Source organism: Oryctolagus cuniculus, chromosome 10 (genome assembly GCF_051225735.1).
Source record: "Oryctolagus cuniculus isolate XC-2025 breed Fujian yellow rabbit chromosome 10, ASM5122573v1, whole genome shotgun sequence".
NCBI classification, from domain to species: domain Eukaryota; kingdom Metazoa; phylum Chordata; class Mammalia; order Lagomorpha; family Leporidae; genus Oryctolagus; species Oryctolagus cuniculus.
The window spans coordinates 115,630,443-115,652,415 of record NC_142876.1 but is presented as its reverse complement, the minus strand read 5'-3'; the positions used below and the strand labels follow the sequence as shown (position 1 = coordinate 115,652,415).

The following is a 21,973-nucleotide window of genomic DNA, read 5'->3' as shown; positions in this document are numbered from 1 at the left end:
TCCATCTGAGTCCCCCACAAGGATGGCAGGGACCTAAGTACTTGAGCCATCATCTGCTGCCTCTCAGGATGCATTAACAAGAAGCTGAATTAGAACCAGAGGAGCCAGGACTCATTCACAGTATGGAACGCAGGTGTTCCAACCTTGACCTCCTGTCCACAGCACTCGCCTCTTGAATATTTCTTTTTAACTTTTGTAAGATTTATTTATTTATTTTAAAGGTAGAGTGACAGAGAAAAAAGGAGAGACACAGAGATAGAAATCTTCTATGCTCTGGTTCACTCCCCAAATGGGTGCAATGGCCAAGGCGGAGTAACCTGAAACCAGGAACCAGGAATTCTACCTGGGTGTCCCAAATGGTTGGCAGGGACCCAAGTACTGGGGCCATCTTCTGTTGCTTTCCCGTGCATATTGCCAGGGAACTAGATCAGGAGCCATGCAGCTGGGACTTGAACCACTGCTCTGATATGTGATACTGGTGTTGCAGGTGGCAGCTAAGCCCACTGCACCACAAAGCTGGCCTCTCAGTAATTATTTTATAGTGACAAAAAGCTGGATAATACAAATACTTAAAGTTTTTCTTCCAATATTGAGATAATAATGCCTATTATTACCATTTCCATTCAACATTACATTGGAGTACCTAACCTGTGCAATTAGGGAAGAAAATAAACAGAAATATATCATATTTGGAAAAGAAGAAAACAGCCTTGCAGAGAACCAGTTCTATACAAACTCAAAAAGGAATTGATTGAGAAACCACTAGTAAGTCATTAAGCAAGATTATTGGATAAAAAATCAATATGTAGAAATCAATTGTGGTGCCAGTCCCAAAAAGACAAATAGCATATGTTTTCTCTGATCTGTGGTAGTTATATAGAATACCAAAAAATGGGCCGGCGCTGCGGCTCAATAGGCTAATTCTCCACTTGCAGCGCCAGCACACCGGGTTCTAGTCCTGGTCGGGGCGCTGGATTCTGTCCCAGTTGCCCCTCTTCCAGTCCAGCTCTTTGCTGTGGCCCAGGAGTACAGTGGAGGATGGCCCAAGTGCTTGGGCCCTGCACCCGCATGGGAGACCAGGAGAAGCACCTGGCTCCTGCCTTTGGATCAGCACGGTGCGCTGGCCACAGCAAACTGGCCGCAGCGGCCATTGTGGGGTGAACCAACAGTAAAGGGAGACCTTTCTCTCTGTCTTTTTCTCTCACTGTCCACTCTGCCTGTCAAAAAAAAAAATGTATACAAATAAAATGGCTATGTTGCAATATGATTGTTGTTTTTAGTCCTTGTTTATACTTCTGTGGAATTGTGGTCTTTCTACTGTACACTTGTTGAATATTATGGTTAGTGGTGTATTAAGCCTGCTATAACTGAGTGGACTGAAATTATGCTTTTGCAAAAATTAAAGGAAAAAAAATGGAAGGAAGGAGGGGAACTGAGGGAGGGAGGGAAGTATGGTTACCTTCTTAGAATTATACCTGTTAGATACATGAAATATGTTTTCTTTATATTCATAAAAATTTTAAAATGAAAAAATGGAACAAAAATAAAAAACAAATGTAAATCAGATCACTATAACATCACATTAGTGGATTCAAGGAAAAAAGATACATTGTTACCTCAAGCAAAATTAAAGTATTGAACAAAATTCTATTTCTATTATTTAAAAAAATCAATTGTGGTTTGAATTTCTGACCAAGATGGAGTTAATACACTCTAGCATATCATTCCTAATGATTGCAACTAAAAATTCAGGACAGAATAATTTCTAAAACTCCTTGCTGACTCTGAAAGGAAGATTGTGGAAGGGGTTGGAGAGTCAAAAACTGAATGATTAGTTTAGTTGTGGTGAGTTTACTGGTTTACTTTATTTTTCTTACTGTATCTCCCAGTGTGGTCTTGAGGGTTAGCTGAACTTGAAAAACTGAGCTGTTAGCAAGATCTCTGAGGAAAGACCTTCTGTCGAGCCAGAGGAACTGGAGAAGGGGTTCCATGATTCTAGGCCTGTGAAAAGAACCCTCTTTTTGTTATCTCTTTAGTTATTTATTTTTACCCCCTCACTCTGTCCTAGGGACAATGCCAGCAGTACAACAGCATTGCCATTGCAATGGCAAAGGCAGCCATGCCATGGGCACCTAAAACTCTGATATAAAAAACCCACCCAGTGGATAAAAGAGTTGGGAAAAGTGGACTCCTAGTGTGCAGAGTATGAGTGGAATCTCCCATATTGTAAAACATCTTTTTTTCCTGACATTTCATTCTAAGGACTAGCCCAGTTACAGAGAACTGTGTGAGAGTAGAGAAACTGTGTGAGAGTGCTGATGGCTACAACTTGAAGGAATTGTGGTTTGGCTGACTTTATCCAGAAGATTCAAAGAATTGTTCCCAAGCTGGAAAGTGTGGGGGAAATCTTGCAGATCAGAGAGCACGGGGTGGGGGGTAACCTCTAATTCTACATATGAACCAAGGTAAGTACAGGGCTAATAAGTAAGTTGTAGTGCACATAACATTCCGCAAAAAAGCCGAACAAAAGCTTTGAGAACTGAACTATCATATAAAGCACTGTCCAAGAACAGACCAACCCTGGTAGTAGTATGTGTGAGGAGCAGACCAAACAGTATTGTGAAAGCCTTGATAGCTGAACCAATAATGGAACCACCACTCACAGAAGGCAGTAAAGAACTTGTAGTCTAAAGCTAGCCAAGTTGGTTGTCTGCTAAAGATAAACAAAATCAAAAATTTCCAAGAGACTTTAAAAGGATCTAGGTTTAATAACATAATATACAAAATGTGCAGGCTATAAACCAAATTATTCTATATACTCCAAATCAAAAGAAACCCATGAAAAGACAGACATCTGCTAAACCTGAAGTGACCCAGATGTTAGAATCACTAAGAGCTTTAAGGCAACTATTGCAACTATCCTTTATGAAATGGATGGATAGAAACTCTCAGCTCAGAAACAGAAAATGTGAAAAACAAACAGGTGGGAGTTTCAGAACTGATAAGAAAACTGGAAATACCAGAATTCATTTGATGGGCTCATGGTAGAATGAAGACAGCGGAAAGGGTCAGTGAACTTGAAAACAGACCAACAAATAACCCAATGTGAAGAACATAAACATGACTAAAAAAAAAATAGCAAAACTTCAGTGATTTCTGGGACGTCAAAAGGTCCAAAATTTATGATTAGTATTCCCTATCTTTCAAGAGAATAGTCCCTGAAGGATAAGGGAAAGATTTTGGTGTCCCCCCAAAAATACTGGTTGAAGACATCCTAAATTATGCTAAGATACAAATCTGCAAATTCAAGAGGTTTACACACCCCCAATAAAATAAAAGAAATTCATGTCCAGATACATCGATATCAAGCTGTTTGAAATCAGAAGATAAAAGAAAATGTTGAGAACAGCTAATAAACACCAACATAGTACACATGAGGGTAGTATTTCAAGAAGTTCATTAAAATGTGTATTACTAAAGAGCTATGTGCAAATTCACTGGATGCTGAATTCTGGTTTAATGCTAGTTTTTGGCTTTTCCTTTGAACACCTTAAAGATATTGTTCACATGTCTTATGATCTCCATGGTTTATGATAAGAAATCCACAGTAATTGAAATCATTGCTTTTCTTTACTTCCTTTGAAGTAGTAAATATTAAACCTAAATAGACTGTGGGAGGTAAGGCACGTATGATGTAAATCCTAAAGCAAACACTGAAACAAATACTAAAGAATAAAAACTCAAAAAATTAAACTTGAATACTAAAAAAATAGTCAAATAATCCAAAAGAATGCAGGGAGGAGGGAGAGCAGAGGGTACAAACAAAACAAAATGGTAGTAAATCCAATTATATCAAGATTATATTAAATGCAAATCATTTAAAAAAACTACTAATTAAAAGATACAGTATCAGATTAAGTGCAATTTTCTATGCTCTCTATTAGAAACTCACTCTAAATATGATACAGTCCTATTAAAAACAAAAGGATGGAAAGGAAGTATTTAGGATAGTGGTTCAGATGTTCACATCTCACAGTGGAGGGTCTGGCTTTGATTCCTTGCTCTGGCTTCTGACTCAAGCTTCCCAACAGGGCAGACCCTTAGACACGACAGTGATATTCAAGTTATTGGGTTCCTGACACTCACATGGGAGAACTGTATCACATTTCCTGCTTCTGCTTTTTAAAAAAAAAAAAAAGATTTTATTTATTTATTTGAGAGGTGGAGTTACAGACAGCAAGAGGGAGAGACAAAGAGAAAGGTCTTCCTTCCGTTGGTTCACTCCCCAGATGACCACAACAGCTGGAGCTGCGCCAATCCAAAGCCAGGAGCCAGGTTCTTCTTCCCATCTCTGATGTGGGTGCAGGGGCCCAAGCACTTGGGCCATCTTCTACTGCTTTCCCAGGACATAGCAGAGAGCCAGATTGGAAGAGGGGCAGCCAGGACTAGAACCAGCACCCATATGGGATGCTGGCGCTGCAGGCAGAGGATTAAACTACTGCATCATGGAGCTGGCCCCCTTGCTTCTGCTTTTGATCCTGGCCCAGTCCCAGACCTTGTAGCCATCTGAAGAGTGACGTAGATCATAGGATTGTATTCTCTCTCTCTCTAGGTCTCTCAAATAAATAAAAAGAAATAAAAAAAAAAAAACACCAACCAACACGGTATCATTGACATTTGTTGAAATTTCTGCCCACAAGAGCAGAATACCCATTCTTCTCAAGTGAACATGTAACACTCACCAAGACAGACCATATTCTAAGGTCATAAAATAAACCTCATCAAATTTAAAATGAAGGACATCATACAAAATAAACTAAAAAATAAATGACAGAAAACTATCTAGAAAATCTCTTGAGGCCATTGCCGCAGCTCACTAGGCTAACCTTCCGCCTGTGGCGCTGGCACACTGGGTTCTAGTCCCGGTCAGGGTGCCGGATTCTGTCCCGGTTGCCCCTCTTCCAAGCCAGCTCTCTGCTGTGGCCCGGGAATGTAGTGGAGGATGGCCCAAGTCCTTGGGCCCTGCACCCCATGGGAGACCAGGAGAAGCACCTGGCTCCTGGCTTCAGATCAGCGTGGTGCGCCAGCCACAGCACGTCAGCCACGGCAGCCATTAGAGGGTGAACCAATGGCAAAAGAAGACCTTTCTCTCTCTGTCTCTCTCACTGTCCACTCTGCCTGTTGAAAGAAAGAAAGAAAGAAAGAGAGAGAGAGAGAGGGAGGGAAGGAAAGGAAGAAAGGAAGAAAGGAAGAAAAGAAGAAAGGAAGAAAGGAAGAAAGGAAGAAAGGAAGAAAGGAAGAAAGGAAGAAAGGAAGAAAAGAAAGAAAGAAAGAAAGAAAGAAAGAAAGAAAGAAAGAAAGAAAGAAAGAAAGAAAGAAAGAAAGAAAGAAAATCTCTTGAATACTTGGAAACTAAACACTAGACTTCTTTTTTTTTTTTTAATAAGATTTTTGTATTTATTTGAAAGGCAGAGTAACAGAGAAGCAGAGGCAGAGAGAGAGAGAGAGAGAGAGGTCTTCCATCCTCTAGTTCACTCCCCAGATGGCTGCAACAGCCAGAGCTGAGCAAATACGAAGCCAGAAGTGTCGCTCCCCGTCTTCGTGGAGGAACGACACAGGACCCTGCGCTGTTCTTTCGTCTGCTCGGCCCTTCCCAGGTTTGCTGCTGGTTCTTCCCGGGTTGGCTACTGTCCCTTCCACCTCCGTGGAAGGGCGGTTCCCCCTGGCCACTTTCCCCACTTCTGCAGGGGAGCGGCACACCGCCGGCCGGCTCTCTCGGGGGCTGCACAGGTGTTCCTTCAGATAGATGTTCCTGGTGCATGTTGTCTCTCTCCTCCTTTATAGTCCTCTTCCACCAATCCCAACTCGGCTGCCCACACGCCGAGTACGCTGCTCTCCTCCAGTCAGGAGCAGGATCAGCTCCTGGAGGTCATCACTCAAGTTGGCAAGAGGCAGCTGCGTAGAAGCTGTTTTCTCCTCTCCCAGGGCCATATTGTGGGAGAGCAGATGCATAGAATAAGTCTTAATTCCAGTAACTTACTCTAGTCCGAGTTGCTCCCAGTTGCTCCCCACACAGGAGCCAGGCAATTCTTCCGGGTCTCCCACACCGGTGCAGGGGCCAAGAACTTGGGCCATCTTCTACTGCTTTCCCAGGCCATAGCAGAGAGCAGGATAGGAAGTGGAGCAGATGGGACTAGAACTGGTGCCCATATGGGATGCCAACACTGCAGGCAGTGGCTTTACCCACTATGCCACAGCGCTGGCCTCAGCACTAGATTTCTAAACAACCCATGGGTCAAAGATAAAATCACATAGAATTAGAAAATATTTTAAACCAAATAAAAATAAAAATCCAACATATCAAAATTTGTGAAATATAGTTAAAGCAGTGCTTACAGAGACATGTGTAGGATTAAGTACTTACATATTAGAAAAAAATGCCTCAAATCAATAATTGAGTCTTACACACAAAAGAAGCAGAAGGAAGATAAAAATGAAGAGACAAAATTAAAAATAGAAAAACTATAATCAACAAAGCTGATTACTTGAAAAGATCAAGAAAACTGATGAAACTAGCCAGAGTGACCAAGATAAAAAAGAGAAGATTCAACTTACCAATATCATAAATAAAAGAAGGCATATCATTAAAGACCATACAGATAATAGAAGATAATAAAGAAAAGCTATAAACAACTCTACTCATATGAATTTAGTAACTTAGATTAAATGGACCAATTTCTCCAAATACATAAACTTCTTAAGTTCACTCAGAAAGAAACAGATAAACTGAATGGTCCTACATTTATTAAAGTAATTAAGTTTGTTTTAAAAACATTTCCTGTCGCTCCCCCTCTTCGTGGAGGAGCAACACAGGACCCTGCGCTGTTCTTTCAGTCTGCTCGGCCCTCCCCGGGTTTGCTGCTGGTTCTTCCCGGGTTGGCTACTATCCCTTCCACCTCCGTGGAAGGGCAGTTCCCCCTGGCCGCATTCCCCACTTCCGCAGGGGAGCGGCACACCGCCGGCCGGCTTTCTTCGGGGGCTGCACGGGTTCCCTTAGATGTTCCCCATAGATGTTCCTGGTGCATGCCGTCTCTCTTCTCCTTTATAGTCCTCCTCCGCCAATCCCAACTCGGCTGCCCACACGCCGAGTACGCTGCTCTCCTCCAATCAGGAGCAAGTCCTACAGTTAATTGGTTGAACTGGAGGCAGCTATGCGGAAGCTGTTTACTTCTCTCCCAGCGCCATATTGTGGGAGAGCAGATGCATAGAATAAGTCTTAATTCCAGTAACTTAGTCTAGTCCGGTTGCTCCCCACAGATCCCCCTTTCTTTTTATTTTTTGGCGTTGATACGCGCCTGTCTTCGGTGTCCCGCGGCACACACTCTGCTCTACTTGCTAGAGTTGCCACAGGCTCTTACAAGTCCTATCAATCAGGCAAACCGAATCCGGGTCCTCTCTTCGCCATGTTGTGAGGAGGTTTTTAGGCGCTGATGCGTGCCTGTGTTCGGTGCCCTGCAGCGCATGCTTTGCTCTGCCTGCAGGGGCTTACAAGCTCTATCAGGCAAACCGAATCCAAGCCTTCTCATTGCCTTATTGTGGGGGAGACTTATTAGTGTTGGTTCGTGCCTATCTTCGGTGACCTGCAGCTCATACTCTGGTCGAGCTGCTAGCTGGCGCTTACCGCCTTAAATCAGGCAGACCGAATCCAAGCCTCCTAATTGTTGCATTGTGGGGAAGCTTTACTGATGTTAATTCGTGCCTGTCTTCGGTGACCTGCGGCGCATAAGCTGCTAGCTGCCCGCAGGTGCTCATCGCCTCACTTGATTAGGCAGACCGAATCCAAGCTCTCACATTGCAGTGTTGTAGGGAGGCCTTTTTATTTCTCTATTTCTCTATCTCCGGGCATTCCTATTTCTCCCATTTTACTTCTATCTTCCAGCATTCCTATTTTTCTCACTTTACTTCTAAACTTCTGTTTCTCTTATCCCTGCGGCTTTCCGGCACCTCGCCCCGCCGGCGGGTTCCCGGCTCTGCGCCGCTTCAGCCCGCGCGCCTCTCTCATCTGCGCAGCTTCCCGGCTTTGCGCGGCTCGGCTTCGCGCGCTCCGCGGTCTCCACGCTTAACCCTTTCGCGTCTGAACCACGGCCTACGCCAGCCCTGTTCCCTATCTATTCACGCCCCATGCTCTCTCTGCACGCGGCGGCTTCCGCGAGTAACACAGCGTAGCTTACGTGTCCGCCACTAGCATTCAATCTAAGTTCCCCGGGCTAGCCTGGCGAATTCAACCCAGCGTACGTCTCCGCCCCACGGTTTGGCTTCCCGTCCTTTGCTCCCCGGGCTAATCAGACGGATCCCAACCTGGCTCACGTTTCAGCTTCTGGTTTCAACTTTTCGCCCCCTATTCCCGGGCTAACTTGAGAACCCCAAAGTGGCTTCCGTTTCCGCCTCGGCCTGCCCCCCGCGGCTTCAATTTCCCTAACATTTTTCTCTACCCGGTATGTTTCCCCAAGCTTTCCTCCAACGATATTCCTCCCTCATTTCTCCTGGCCTCTCCCCACAGTCCGCGTCCGAGTCTGTTTGTTCTAGCTTTCACTTTTGCTTTCGACCTTAGAGATTTCTCCCAGCTTCCCCCCGTAGTCCGTATCTGAGTCTATGCCTAGGCTTTCAATAGCTTCTTCCGGCACCCTTTTCGTCCGGCTTTTCCCTAGGCTGTTTGCTAGTCTCTTTCTCCGGTAATTTTCCACTTCTTCCCGTTTCTTCCCTCCTAAGTTTGCTATCCGTCCTAGGTTTCCTAACCGAGCTAGGTTTCCTATCCGTCCTAGGTTTCCTATCCGAGTCACGGCACCATTATGTCGCTCCCCCTCTTCGTGGAGGAACGACACTAAGCCCTGCCTAGGCTTCATATCCGAGTCACGGCACCATTATGTCGCTCCCCCTCTTCGTGGAGGAGCAACACAGGACCCTGCGCTGTTCTTTCAGTCTGCTCGGCCCTCCCCGGGTTTGCTGCTGGTTCTTCCCGGGTTGGCTACTATCCCTTCCACCTCCGTGGAAGGGCAGTTCCCCCTGGCCGCATTCCCCACTTCCGCAGGGGAGCGGCACACCGCCGGCCGGCTTTCTTCGGGGGCTGCACGGGTTCCCTTAGATGTTCCCCATAGATGTTCCTGGTGCATGCCGTCTCTCTTCTCCTTTATAGTCCTCCTCCGCCAATCCCAACTCGGCTGCCCACACGCCGAGTACGCTGCTCTCCTCCAATCAGGAGCAAGTCCTACAGTTAATTGGTTGAACTGGAGGCAGCTATGCGGAAGCTGTTTACTTCTCTCCCAGCGCCATATTGTGGGAGAGCAGATGCATAGAATAAGTCTTAATTCCAGTAACTTAGTCTAGTCCGGTTGCTCCCCACAATTTCCTACAAAGGAAATGCTAGATGAGATACTTTTATCAGCGAATCCTACGAAACACTTCAGGGGAGAAAAAAATCCACAATTCAATGAAAAATTAAGAGGAGGAAATGGTTACCACCTCATTTTATAAAAGCCAAATTTAGAATGATAAGCCAGATAAAAGCATTATAAGAAAAGAAAGTAAAGAGTAATGACCCTCATGATTACAGACACAAACATCTTCAACAAAATACTAGCAAATTTAATCCAGCAATATAGAAAAAAGAATAATATCTTGTGATGACATGGAATTAATTTCAGGAATGCAAGGCTGGTTCAAATTTCAAATTACATTCAAAATCAGTGTAATTCATCATATTAACAAAATAGAGTCCAGAAAGAGAGCCATATGAATATGTCCCACACCTCTTTAAGAAATATGTAAGGATGAAGAAAAAATTTTTTTATAAAATGCTACTGTATATCTACATGCAAAACAGGCAAGCAAATTTCAACCCATACATTGCACTATATACAAAAATGAACTCAAAGTATATTATAGACCTAAGTATAAAACATGAACTATAAAACTTTTAGAAAAAAGCAAAGAAAACTGTTTGACATTTTCTCAAATTTTGCACTACTGACATTTTGGACTGTATAATCATTCACCACATTTAGCAACATCTCTTCCTCTCTCATTAGACAGCTAGCTGTGACAACCCCTTCCCAGTCATGGCCATCAAAATAACTCTAACAACTGGTAAATGTCCCATGGCAGGGAGGACATACTTGTCTCCCGTTGAGAACCACTGGGTTAGAAAAAGACTTTTTAGAAATAACAGCAAAGCAAAATCAGAAAAGAAAAAAATATAAATTGGATTTCATAAAAATAAACTTTCCTCTGCAAATACATCAAGACTTAGGGAAAATATTTTAAGTAGCATATCTGATGAAAGACTTCTAACCAGAATAAAGAACACTCAAAATGCAACCATGAGAAAACAACCTAATTAAAAAATGTGCAAAAGATTTAAATAGACACTTCACCAAAGAAAATATATAAATGATAAATAAGCCCATGAAAAGATGCTCAACATCATTAGTTACTAGCTATTGGAGAAATGTAAATTAAAATGATAGTCTTCTATTAGCATAGATCAAACAAAACAAAAATCCTGACAATACCAAGCACTAACAAAGATTTGGAACATTTGGAACTCTCATACATTTTTGGTGAGAATACAGCTACTTGAAAGGACAGTTTGGCAGTTTTTTATAAAGTTAAATATGTGCTTATTATAGGACCAGTAACTTAGTTTGTACCTAAGTGAAATGACAACCTATGTTCACATAAAAACCTGTTCAAGAGTACTGATAGTGGTGTCATCCATAATAATGCAAAGCTGAGAACAATCCAGATGCCTTTCAGAGGTTCAATGGATAAATATATTTTTTCAATCTATGTTATATAACATATGCAGAAAAGAGCTCATATTAGAAGGCCCAAGACTGCTAGCTTCAGAAGGACTAGCTTATAAGGTTGGCCCTTGATTGTTGTCTGGGATCGTGACAAAGCAAACTTTCCTGACTCTATGTCTGGAATGTGATAAACACCTCTTTTTGTCTGAGAGTCTGGGATTTTGACAGTTGGTAGGCAGAGGATATCTATGTGACCAACACGCAATAAATTGCTTAGGTTCTGAGTCTCTCATGGGTGTCACAGGCAGAAATACCGCACACATGTTACTGCATGTTTTGTCCCAGAGAAAGGAGCATGCTTAGTGTTTCCTTGCCTGTGCAAGATTATACCTGTATATTTTTCCCTTGATTATCCTATCATGTATCCTTTCACTGTAATAAACCTCAAATTGGGGTAAATATCTGAACGTGGGGGTAGAGCTGCAGTCTTCCACAACAGAGCATTACTTAACAAAACATGTTGATACGTGCAACAACATGGGTAAATCATAGACACATTATGCTAAGTGAAAGGAGATAAATCCTAAAGGCTACATAGAGTAGAATTCCAGGAAATCAAAAACCATAGCTACAGAGACCATACCAGCAGCTGTCAAGGACTGAGGTTGAGGAAAGAGTTTGACTGCAAAGGGATAACACAGAGAACTTATTTCTTTAGGAGGAGGGATGCAATTGTTCAGCATCTTGACTATAGTGGTGGTTACATATCTCCCACGCTTTTGCCAAAACTCAGACATTTGTACCAAAAATGTAAAATCTACTGTAAATAAGTTAAAAATAAATTTAAACTGATTTAAAATGATTTTTCTGTATATCAGCAACAAGTGAAAAATAAAGTTAAAATATAATTTATAAGCATCAAAATCTAATGAAAGATACATAATGATCGCTATGTTGAAAATTATAAAATATTATACAGAAATTAGAGAGGACCTAAATAAATAAAAACTAAATTTTCTAAAGTTATAATATATTTTAAAGTTAAAATATATTTTTATATATTTTTAAAGTTAAAAAAGGTAAATCAGATGATAACGCTTTCTCTCTTAAAGCTGTGGAATGATTTCCTATGACACTAACAAGGCTACTTGAGCAAACCCCTACCTACCACTCTGGTCTCAATTCACATTACTGTCCGCCTTCTGCACAATGCTCCAGTCACACTGGTCTTCTTAATCTCTCTCACACATGCCAAAAATGCTTCTGCTTCAGGGCCTTTGGACTTGCCATATCCTCTGTCTGATGTTCACTTCCCACATCTGTTTGCATCTGCCTGTTTCTCATCCTTCAGATCTCTATTTAAATCTCACACCCAAGTTGCCTTCCTTGATCCTATCCCAAATGGGGCACATTCTACTGTACTTCCCATCCCCCTCTATCCCAGGGGCCACCCAGCATTTTCAATGCAGTTGGGTAGTAAATACATGAGGTCTTTCAGGCCTCATGGCCATTGTCAAAAAAGTCAACATTTCCAGTATGGTAGGGTGGTAGCTATGAAAGATATGTCAATGTGTGGGCATGTGTTTCAATAATACCTTTGTATGGATACTGAATTTCAAATCATTTCACATCATGAAATATTCTTCTTATCTTTTTCCAGTCAAGTACTTAAAAATGTAAAAACCACATACAGTTTGCCCAGACAGAAAAACAGCTGGGGCAGATTTGATCCACAGCAAACTCCTGTTCTAACACATTACCTATATTTTTCTTCTTAGCCTAGAAGACTAACTCAAATTATTTCATTCATTCATATTTCCCTATCCCTAAAAGGTAAGCTCTAAAAGGGAGAGGCCTCATCTGTTTGGTTCACTATTGTAGGTCTACTGTCTATCACAGCCCCTGGGACTTATGGAAGAAATGAAGGATTAAGCTAACCTGGCTGTGGCCATGGCTTTGGTCTGAATTTTGATGGTTTTCTTCCTAATGGAGCTCACAGGAATATGCTCAGGCTTCTCCTTCGAAGATTCTTCCACTGAATATTCTCGTTGAGCTGACTGAAGCGGTGAAGCAATTTTTGCTACATATAAAGCTAGCTTGGGATCCTGTCCAGGCAAATATCCAGATCCCAACTTGAATCGACCACATTCTGCCTCTTTCCTTACAGGGGGATAGTCTACCGTGAGCAGACCTGTTAACAGAAGACCACAGTCAATTTCCATTCATGGCTGCCCCTTCTCTGCCCCTGCTCTTAAGCTCTAAACAGCAGAGTGCATATCAGCACACCCCATCTCCTTTTTCACTCCTGATTCTTCAGCCCAGGTTGTCAACCTCCTGTGTCTACCACAGTGTCACAATACTAGTATAACTAGAGATCAGTAAACACTAGCTGAATCTAAGAATATATAAGCCTCATTTCTATTTATTCTCCAAAACCCCAGTTTCAATCTCACTTTCCCCAAGGGGGCCATATTTCATTCTGCTTTTGTCTTTTGTACAACCAAGGCAAGGGACATGAAGCATTCCTGGCCTGTGTCCCTCCCCTCCATGATGATGTTGTTCCCTGTCTCTAGGATTACATCAATTCCATCTGCTTTCTTTGTTGTACTGTATTTATTTACATGCTTGTCTTTCTTTTCCTACTAGACTGAAAAACTTGTAGGGCTAGGCACATCTCATTTCTTCATTTACTTACCAAACATTTCTTGAATACAAGTGCTGGGCATACAGAGATAACCCAAGAAAAGGTTCCTGGCTTCTGGGAACTCCTACTAAGAAATATTTGCCATCCTAGGTAATAAGATTTGTAACTAGAGCAGGTATGAAGTGTTGTGAGAGTTAAGAGAGAATTGAAGTAAGTTTCTAAAGATAAGGAGACACTCCCCCGTGAGGCTATGCAAGAAGCACAGCCCCTCTGGGATCAGCCAGGGATTTCACAGAGTAGGGGTCAATCAGTGTCTCCTTGTTTTCACGTCTGTCAATAGTCAGGAGAGACTAGACGTCAAAGAGTGCTAAGGTCACTCACTGGGCCTGGGAGAGATCTGGGGGCCGAACAGTTACAGGTAAGTGAGGTGACTGCTTTTCTATCATTGAGACCTTTCATACAAGGGAAGAATGAGGACCATAAATGGATGACAATTGATATGGTAGTTGGAGGTGAAACATGAAGTAGGTGAAAGGTAGGGATGAAAAGAAAACAAAAAGACAGTGGGAGATACAGGAAAATAAGACAGTCACATGGAGACATTAAAGAGTCATATGGAAAGAGTTCAGAAAGCAAAGTTGGCTAAGTTCACTATTCTTAACTGGTTGACTTCAGACCAATCCCTTCAGCAACCTGTGCCCAATGTTCCTATCCAAAATGGGAAAACATTCCTGTCAGTACTATGTCCTGGAGGCTCACACTTAAGATGTAACAGCCAGTAAAGATTTAAGAAGCCATTAAATAGGCCTTCACCCACTCCCCGCACCCCACCTACCTGCTGCCACCAAGATGGAATTTGTGAACAGAATCGTCGTCTTTTGAAATCGCTTCTTCAGCTCAGTTAGGGCTCGGCTTATCTTAGACATCTTGTCATCCATGATACTGATTCTGTGGGTCGGCTTGCAGAGAGAAAGGGGAAGGATGATTGCTACATGCTCCCTGAGGAGCCATCTGACTAGCTGAGTGATAATCAGGACTTGCTCTGATTTGAGGTGTTCTTCCTGGAACCCACATTTTTCCTTCCTAGCCAAGTGAATTCCTGCACACCAGCCCAAACCTGACTCAGGAGTCCCCTCCTTAGAGGGTTTCCCTGATGCCCAGGGGCAAAATTGTCCCTTGCCTTGGATTCCCATTATGCTCTATGAAGCTGCAACAAAGAAGTTAGCACTTTGAAAAGTAATGAGTTCTGTGGAAACTATCTCCTCCATTCCTATACTAGACTGTAACCTCCTACAGGGCAGCAACTGGGTCTTGGTCTTCTTTGTGAATGAGTGCATGTAATGCAGAAGGTGCCCAAAAAATCTTGCTGAATTCATGAATAACTGGATAGATAAAAGCCTCTCCAGAGCTTCAGCTGCTCTCCAATTTCACTCTGGAGTGGATGCACCAGTGTAGCCCCCCAGGATCCTCTTGGTCATTTCGGTGCCCAAACCCTCAATAAGGCTATTGCCAGGAGCAGTTCCCACAAACTCCCGTGCATTTACCTCTACTCTCAAGACTGTTTCCCAAGGAATCTGACCTATGACCTGCTCTGAACACAGGGGTATCTCAGTGGTAATGCAGACCTAGATGCTGATTACAGAGTCAATTGTTAATTGGGTCTGATTTTTCTCTAGAATGCCTCCCCTGATTTCCTCAGCCATCAGCAATTGCATTCTCTACTCAGGTTCCACATCTGTCCATTCCTGTTCTGTCTTCCCTGGATCTTCACATGGGAGGCTGCTGGGGGTAGGCATACCTCCCACCCTGAGATGTGAAGGGCAGCCCATGTTGACCCACCTCGGGGCTGAGCCGGTGCCTGATCAGCGTTGCCTTACCCATTTGTTGTGCAGCGGCCTGTGTGGACAGTTTTTGGATGATACAGTGAGCGTTACTGTCTCATTCAGGGAGGTGAAGGTGACGATAATGCAGTCCTTCCCCAGGATTGTTAGCTTCAATTGCTCATTCACCTGCAGATGAAGAAATCAGCACTCTAAGTTTCCTGCGTCCCTTGTCCCTCCCACTCCTTCCTGACCCACCCCAAAACACAAAACACCTCTGGGCTTGGGCTGAAGATTTGTATACTCTTTCCCGTTGATAGTAACAGATGTATCCATACCTCTGTTCCTTCCCTCTCCAACCCAAGCATGGAACCAATTGGGAAAGAGACACAGGTATCAGGCAGGGGAATCAGCTTCTGTTCTGGTAAAGCTGGACTGCAGATGCATCTTGGATCAGAAGCTAGCCCTCTTCCCTGAACTGGACAGATGAACATACTCAGGCAGCAGGCCTGACTAGGAGCACAGTCCAGCAGGCGGGAAGGTGAGCACATGGTGGGCAGCACCAACAAGCATCTCCCTTGCAGGTAGGTGGGCAGATGACAAGAACCCAGAAAGGGCTGAGCCACACATCTCAGTCCCTTCTCCCAAAGTCACTAAATGAATCACTACTCTTCATGAGGAGGAGCCAAAGCCAGATGGAAAAGGGGGCAGGAACTACTTTTTTTGTGGAAGATTTATTTATTTATTTGCGAGGCAGAGTTATGGAGATGCAGAGGGAGAGGGAGAGGGAGAGGGAGAGGGAGAGGGAGAGGGAAAGAGATGGAGGGAGGGAGGGAGGCAGGGAGGAAGGGAGGGAAAGAAATGTCTTCCATCCACTGGTTTATTCCCCAGTTGACCACAACTGCCAAAGCTGTGCCGATCTGAAACCAGGAGCCAGGCACCTCCTCCAGGTCTCCCACATGGGTGCAGGGGCCCAAGGACTTTGGCCATCTTCCACTGCTTTCTCAGGCCACAGCAGAGAGCTGGATTGGAAGTGGAGCAATCAGGACTCAAACCTGCGCCCATATGGGATGCGGGCACTGCAGGTGGTGGCCTTACCCTCTATGCCACAGTGCTGGCCCCGGGAGCTACTTCTTCACCACTTCCAATAGGATGGGATTTCCTCTTCAGCAACCCCAGACAGGAACCAAGGGAGGGTCAATTGCCCATAAGACAATTCACTCCTTACTGAAAACTCTGCGACCTAGGGGTGAGTCCTTGTTTTGCCTCCTGTTAGCAAGTCATTTAGCTTCTCTGAATCTCAAATTCCTCAACATCAAATAGTTGAAAGGCTATTTTCAGGGTCAGATGAGCTAAAAATGATGGAAGCAGCTCGGAGGCCTGAAAGGCCCTTGCCCACCATGAGCACATACTGTCAGGAGGCAGCAGAGCAGGTCGTGGTTTTCATGCACACAGTGTTATTTCTGCACAGCCGCCCCACCCAAGGGCCTTGGTGTGCAGTGCTCACTGCTGTGCTTCTCCTGGTCTTTGGTAGCCCTGACCTGCAATATCCCCTTGCCTACACACACCCCAGGGCTCCTCTGGACCAGGACAAAACGCTTGCCCATTTTCTCCTTCCATTTCCTTCTGCTGCTCCAGTGGTTGGCCTAGAGGCCCACAATCAACTTCATCATCACTGATTATCTTCCTTATCCTCTGTAGTCTAGATGCTAGTCCCTTCCAGCAACCATCTAAACATATGAACTATGATTTCTCTAGTCTTTTGACATCTTCAGACCTGTGGCTCACCCTTGGCTGAGAGAAACTGTATTCTCTCCTCTTCTCCTTCTAGAGATGTAGTATAGAGCCAGGGTTCTAGAGCTGAAGCTCTGTAGTAAGACAGAACTAAAATATCAATGTAGGGATTGTCAGTTGAGCAACTATATGGAAATTGTTTAGCTTCTCTGTGTCTAGGGACAATAACAAAATTTTTCTCTTTTTAAATTTTTTCTTAAAAATGTTTTATCTACTTATTTGAAAGTAAGAGCTACAGAAAGGGAAAGATAGTGAGAGATATCTTCCACCTGCTGGTTTACTCCCCAGATGGCCACTATGGCCACAGCTGAGCCAGGCTGAACCTAGGAGCCAGGAGCTTCATCCAGGACTCCCACATGGGTGGCAGGGTCCCAAACACTCAAGCCATCTTCTGCTGCTTTCCCAGGCCATTAAAAGGGAGCTGGATCAGAAGCAAAGCAGTCAGGACATGAATCGGTGCCCACATGGGATGCCAGTGTTATAAGTGGTAACTACTCTCTACACCACTACATCAGCCCCCCAAATCTTTCTCTTAAGGCACTGGGCAGATTTATTTGAATAAAACATGTCTGTGGTTCAGCATGGTATAGATGTTATTTACTATCCCTGTTCCATGGCCAGTTTATTTTCCTCTTTCTAGATGCCCCCAATACACTGATGTTCTACTAACTCAGCTATGGCCTGTCTTCCTGAGATTAACTCAATCCCTCATGTCTTTTCTATCATCCTCAATCTCTCATCCTAGATCAAGATTCATGTCACAACAGTCCAAAATGATATGCCATTGAGCCAAATCTACACATCTAAAACAGCATCATGGGGACAGCATTATGGCACAGTGTGTTAAGCTGTTGTCTATGACACTGGCATTCCATATTAGCACCAGTCTGAATACCTCTATTCCACTTCTGATTCAGCTTGCAGCTAATGCACCTGGGAAAGCAGTGAAAGATGGTCCAAATAATTGGGCCCCTGCCACCCATGTGAGAGACCCAGATGGACCCTTGTTCCTGGCTTTGGCCTGGCTCAGTCCCAGTCATTGCAGTCTTTTGGGGAGTGGACCAGTGGATGGAAGCGCTAGCACTCTCTCTCACTCTCTCTCTTTCTCACCCCCCCCACCCCGTGTGTGTATGTCTCCCTCTAACTCTGTCTTTCAAATAAACATTTAAAATAAAGAAATAAATAAAACCATTATCAACCTTTGATCATCTCAGTGACTTCTCTGTTTCTATCCAAACACAAACTCCATCATAGAATCATCTAAAATTACCCCCTCTCATCTATTCCTGTAGTCCATGCACAGACACCACTGATTTATTTTATTGAAAATGACTGTGTAAAAAATCCACTCAACATGGATTAAAGACCTAAATCTACGTCCTGACACCACAAGTTATTAGAGAACATTGGAGAAACCCTTCAAGATATTGGCACAGGCAAAGAATTTCTGGAAAAGACCCGGGAGGCACAGGCAGTCAAAGCCAAAATCAACTATTGGGATTGCATCAAATTGAGAAGTTTCTGTACTGCAAAAGAAACAGTCAGGAGAGTGAAGAGGCAACTGACAGAATGGGAAAAAATATTTGCAAACTATGCAACAGATAAAGGGTTAATAACCAGAATCTACAAAGAGATCAAGAAACTCCACAAAAACAAAACCAACAACCCACTTAAGAGATGGGCCAAGGACCTCAATAGACATTTTTCAAAAGAGGAAATCCAAATGGCCAACAGGCACATGAAAAAATGTTCAAGGTCACTAGCAATCAGGGAAATGCAAATCAAAACCACAATGAGGTTTCACCTCACCCCGGTTAGAATGGCTCACATACAGAAATCTACCAACAACAGATGCTGGTGAGGATGTGGGGAAAAAGGGACACTAACCCACTGTTGGTGGGAATGCAAACTGGTCAAGCCACTATGGAAGTCAGTCTGGAGATTCCTCAGAAACCTGAATATAACCCTACCGTTCGACCCAGCCATCCCACTCCTTGGAATTTACCCAAAGGAATTTAAATTGGCAAACAAAAAAGCGGTCTGCACCCTAATGTTTATTGCAGCACAATTCACAATAGCCAAGACCTGGAACCAACCTAAATGCCCATCAACGGTAGACTGGATAAAGAAATTATGGGATATGTATTCTTTAGAATACTATACCGCAGTAAGAAACAACGAAATCCAGTCATTTGCAACAAAATGGAGGAATCTGGAACACATCATGCTGAGTGAAGTAAGCCAGTCCCAAAGGGACAAATACCATATGTTCTCCCTGATCGGTGACAACTGACTGAACACCAAAAAGGAAACCTGTTGAAGTGAAATGGACACTATGGGAAACGGTGACTTGATCAGCATAGCCCTGACTGTTAATGAACAACTTAATACATTATCCCTCTTAGTATTTTTTTTGTCTGTTCTACTTAATATGACTGGTTTAATTCTGTAATTATCACACAGTTATTCTTAAGTGTTGAAAATTAACTGAAATGTGATCCCTGTTAAACATAAGAGTGGGAATAAGAGAGGGAAGAGATGTATAATTTGGGACATGCTCAAGCTGACTTGCCCCAAATGGTAGTTAGAAACATACCAGGGGATTCCAATTCAATCTCATCAAGGTGGCATGTACCAATGCCATCTCACTATTCCAAGTGATCAATTTCAGTTCACAATTGATCATAATGAAAGGACTAAGAGTCAAAGGGAGCACATAAACAAGTCTAGTACCTGCTAACACTAACTGATAGAATAAATAAAGGGGAGAGTGATCCAACATGGGAAGTGAGATACTCAGCAGACTCATAGAATGGCAGATGTCCTAAATAGCACTCTGGCCTCAGAATCAGCCCTAAAGGCATTCGGATCTGGCTGAAAAGCCCATGAGAGTATTTCAGGCATGGAAAGCCAAGACACTCTGGCAAAAGATCTCTGTGAGTGAGAACCCAGTGGAAAGAACAGGTCTTCAAAGAAGGAGGTACCTTTCTCTGAAGGGAGGAGAGAACCTCCACTTTGACTATGACCTTGTCTAAACAAGATAAGAATCGGAGAACTCAGAGGGCTTCCATAGCCTTGGAAACTCATGACTGGAGCATAGGGAGATTACTGATGCCATAGACAGGAGTGTCAATTTGTAAAGTCAACAACAGGAGTCACTGTGCACTTACTCCTCATGTAGGATCTCTGTCCTTAATGTGCTGTGCATTGAGATTTAATGCTATAACGAGTACTCAAACAATATATTTCACTTTGTGTTTCTATGGGGGTGCAAACTGTTGAAATCTTTACTTAATGCATACTAAGCTGATCTTCTGAAAAAAAAAAAAAAGAAATTATCAATTTCCAACTTGACTCTCACTGGGATTAAACATGACAATAGGTCTGATCCGATTTCATCATCATTTAAAAAATCATCTATTATTTTTCACTTTATGTTTCTGTATGGGAGCAAACTGTTGAAATCCTTACTTAATGTATACTAAGCTGATCTTCTGTATATTAAGATAATCGAAAATGAATCTTGAGGTGAATGGAAGAGGAGAGGGAGTGGGAAAGGGGAGGGTTGTGGGTGGGAGGGACGGTATGGGGGGGAAGCCATTGTAATCCATAAGTCGTACTTTGGAAATTTATATTCATTAAATAAAAGTTAAAAAAAAAAAAAGAAAATGACTGTGTAAAGATACTCCTACTATTTTTAATCTAGTCACGTCTAGTTAGCAAGTCCATAACTAGTGTCTCCAAACAGCCCATCCACTGGTTTCTCCCTCTTCAGTCACCCTTCCACTCAAATCTAGACCAAGCATTTTAGCTCTCAGCTTGAAAACTGACTAGCTAGTTCTATTCCCAATGTAGCTGAGTCATCTCCTAACAGGCTAATGCTCCCAATGAAAACTTGAAACTATAACCCTGAAAAAATTAAAAAAAAAAAACAAACAAACAACTATCCAAAAGGTTTTGAAGAGTAAACAAAAGCAGGCCAAGTATGAAGAGGAGCTGAAACTTAAAGAACTAGTGTTGGGGGCTCGCGCTGTGGTGCAGTGGGTTAGCGCCCTGAAGTGCCAGCATCCCATATGGGTGCCGGTTTGAGACCCAGCTGCTTTGCTTCCAATACAGCTCTCTGCTGTGGCCTGGGAAAGCCGTAGAAGATGGCCCAAATCCTTGAGCCCCTGCACCCACGTGGGAGACCCGGAAGAAGCTCCAGGCTCCTGGTTTCAGATCGGCACAGCTCCGGCCATTACAGCCATCTGGGGAGTGAACCATTGGATAGAAGACCTATCTCTCTCTCTACCTCTCCTTACTCTCTCTGTGTAACTCTTTCAAATAAATAAAATCAATCTTTAAAAAAAAAAAAAAAAAGAAGAAGTAGTGTTGGATGAGTTTCAGTTTCCCAGCTTTAGTAAGAAAACAAGTCTCAGTCCTGGCCAAATACCTACAATCTCTATGGTCTAAAGAATCAAGAAGACAGAACATTAGGCAACCATGGTCACAGGAAAGTATGGAAAGAAATAAGAAGGGACAGAGCCAGAAAAAAGAGAACCTACAATTCTGTATATGAATTTTCCACATTGCTGGTCAATCTCTGAAGCATGCATGAGCCAGACAAACACACAAGAGAGCTTAGTGCTAAGAAAACAAACAAAAAACTGAATTGTGATATTGAGTTTCTTCCTACTTTAGGAGATGCAGTTTATGGTTTGAGTCTAATGAATTTCATTGTTTGTTTGAAAAAACATTAACAAAATATGTACCCTTGAGAGAAATACCTCAGAATTCAGACCTCACAACATCAACCTACAACATAAACTTACCTGACACGCAAAGAATAAGTGAAGTAGGGGTTATTCTTTAGACAACAGATAATCAGAAGAGGCCAGTCAGAAATGACCCAGAGTCCAGCCCTGTCCGATACA

At 43.1% G+C, this 21,973-nt stretch overlaps 1 protein-coding gene across 2 annotated transcripts in view; it reads right to left on the bottom strand.

Annotated features, from left to right (window-relative positions):
- The window catches only part of LOC100359295 (uncharacterized protein C3orf20), a 76,496-nt gene that overhangs the window by 12,383 nt on the left and 42,140 nt on the right, over positions 1 to 21,973 (bottom strand). For both annotated transcript variants that reach the window (XM_089306587.1, XM_089306586.1), the window contains 3 exons: positions 15,324 to 15,455; positions 14,282 to 14,405; positions 12,741 to 12,993 (listed from right to left, as the gene is read on the bottom strand). In XM_089306587.1, the coding sequence (XP_089162713.1) occupies positions 12,741 to 12,993; positions 14,282 to 14,405; positions 15,324 to 15,455 (509 nt within the window). The remainder of the gene's footprint in view (positions 1 to 12,740; positions 12,994 to 14,281; positions 14,406 to 15,323; positions 15,456 to 21,973) is intronic.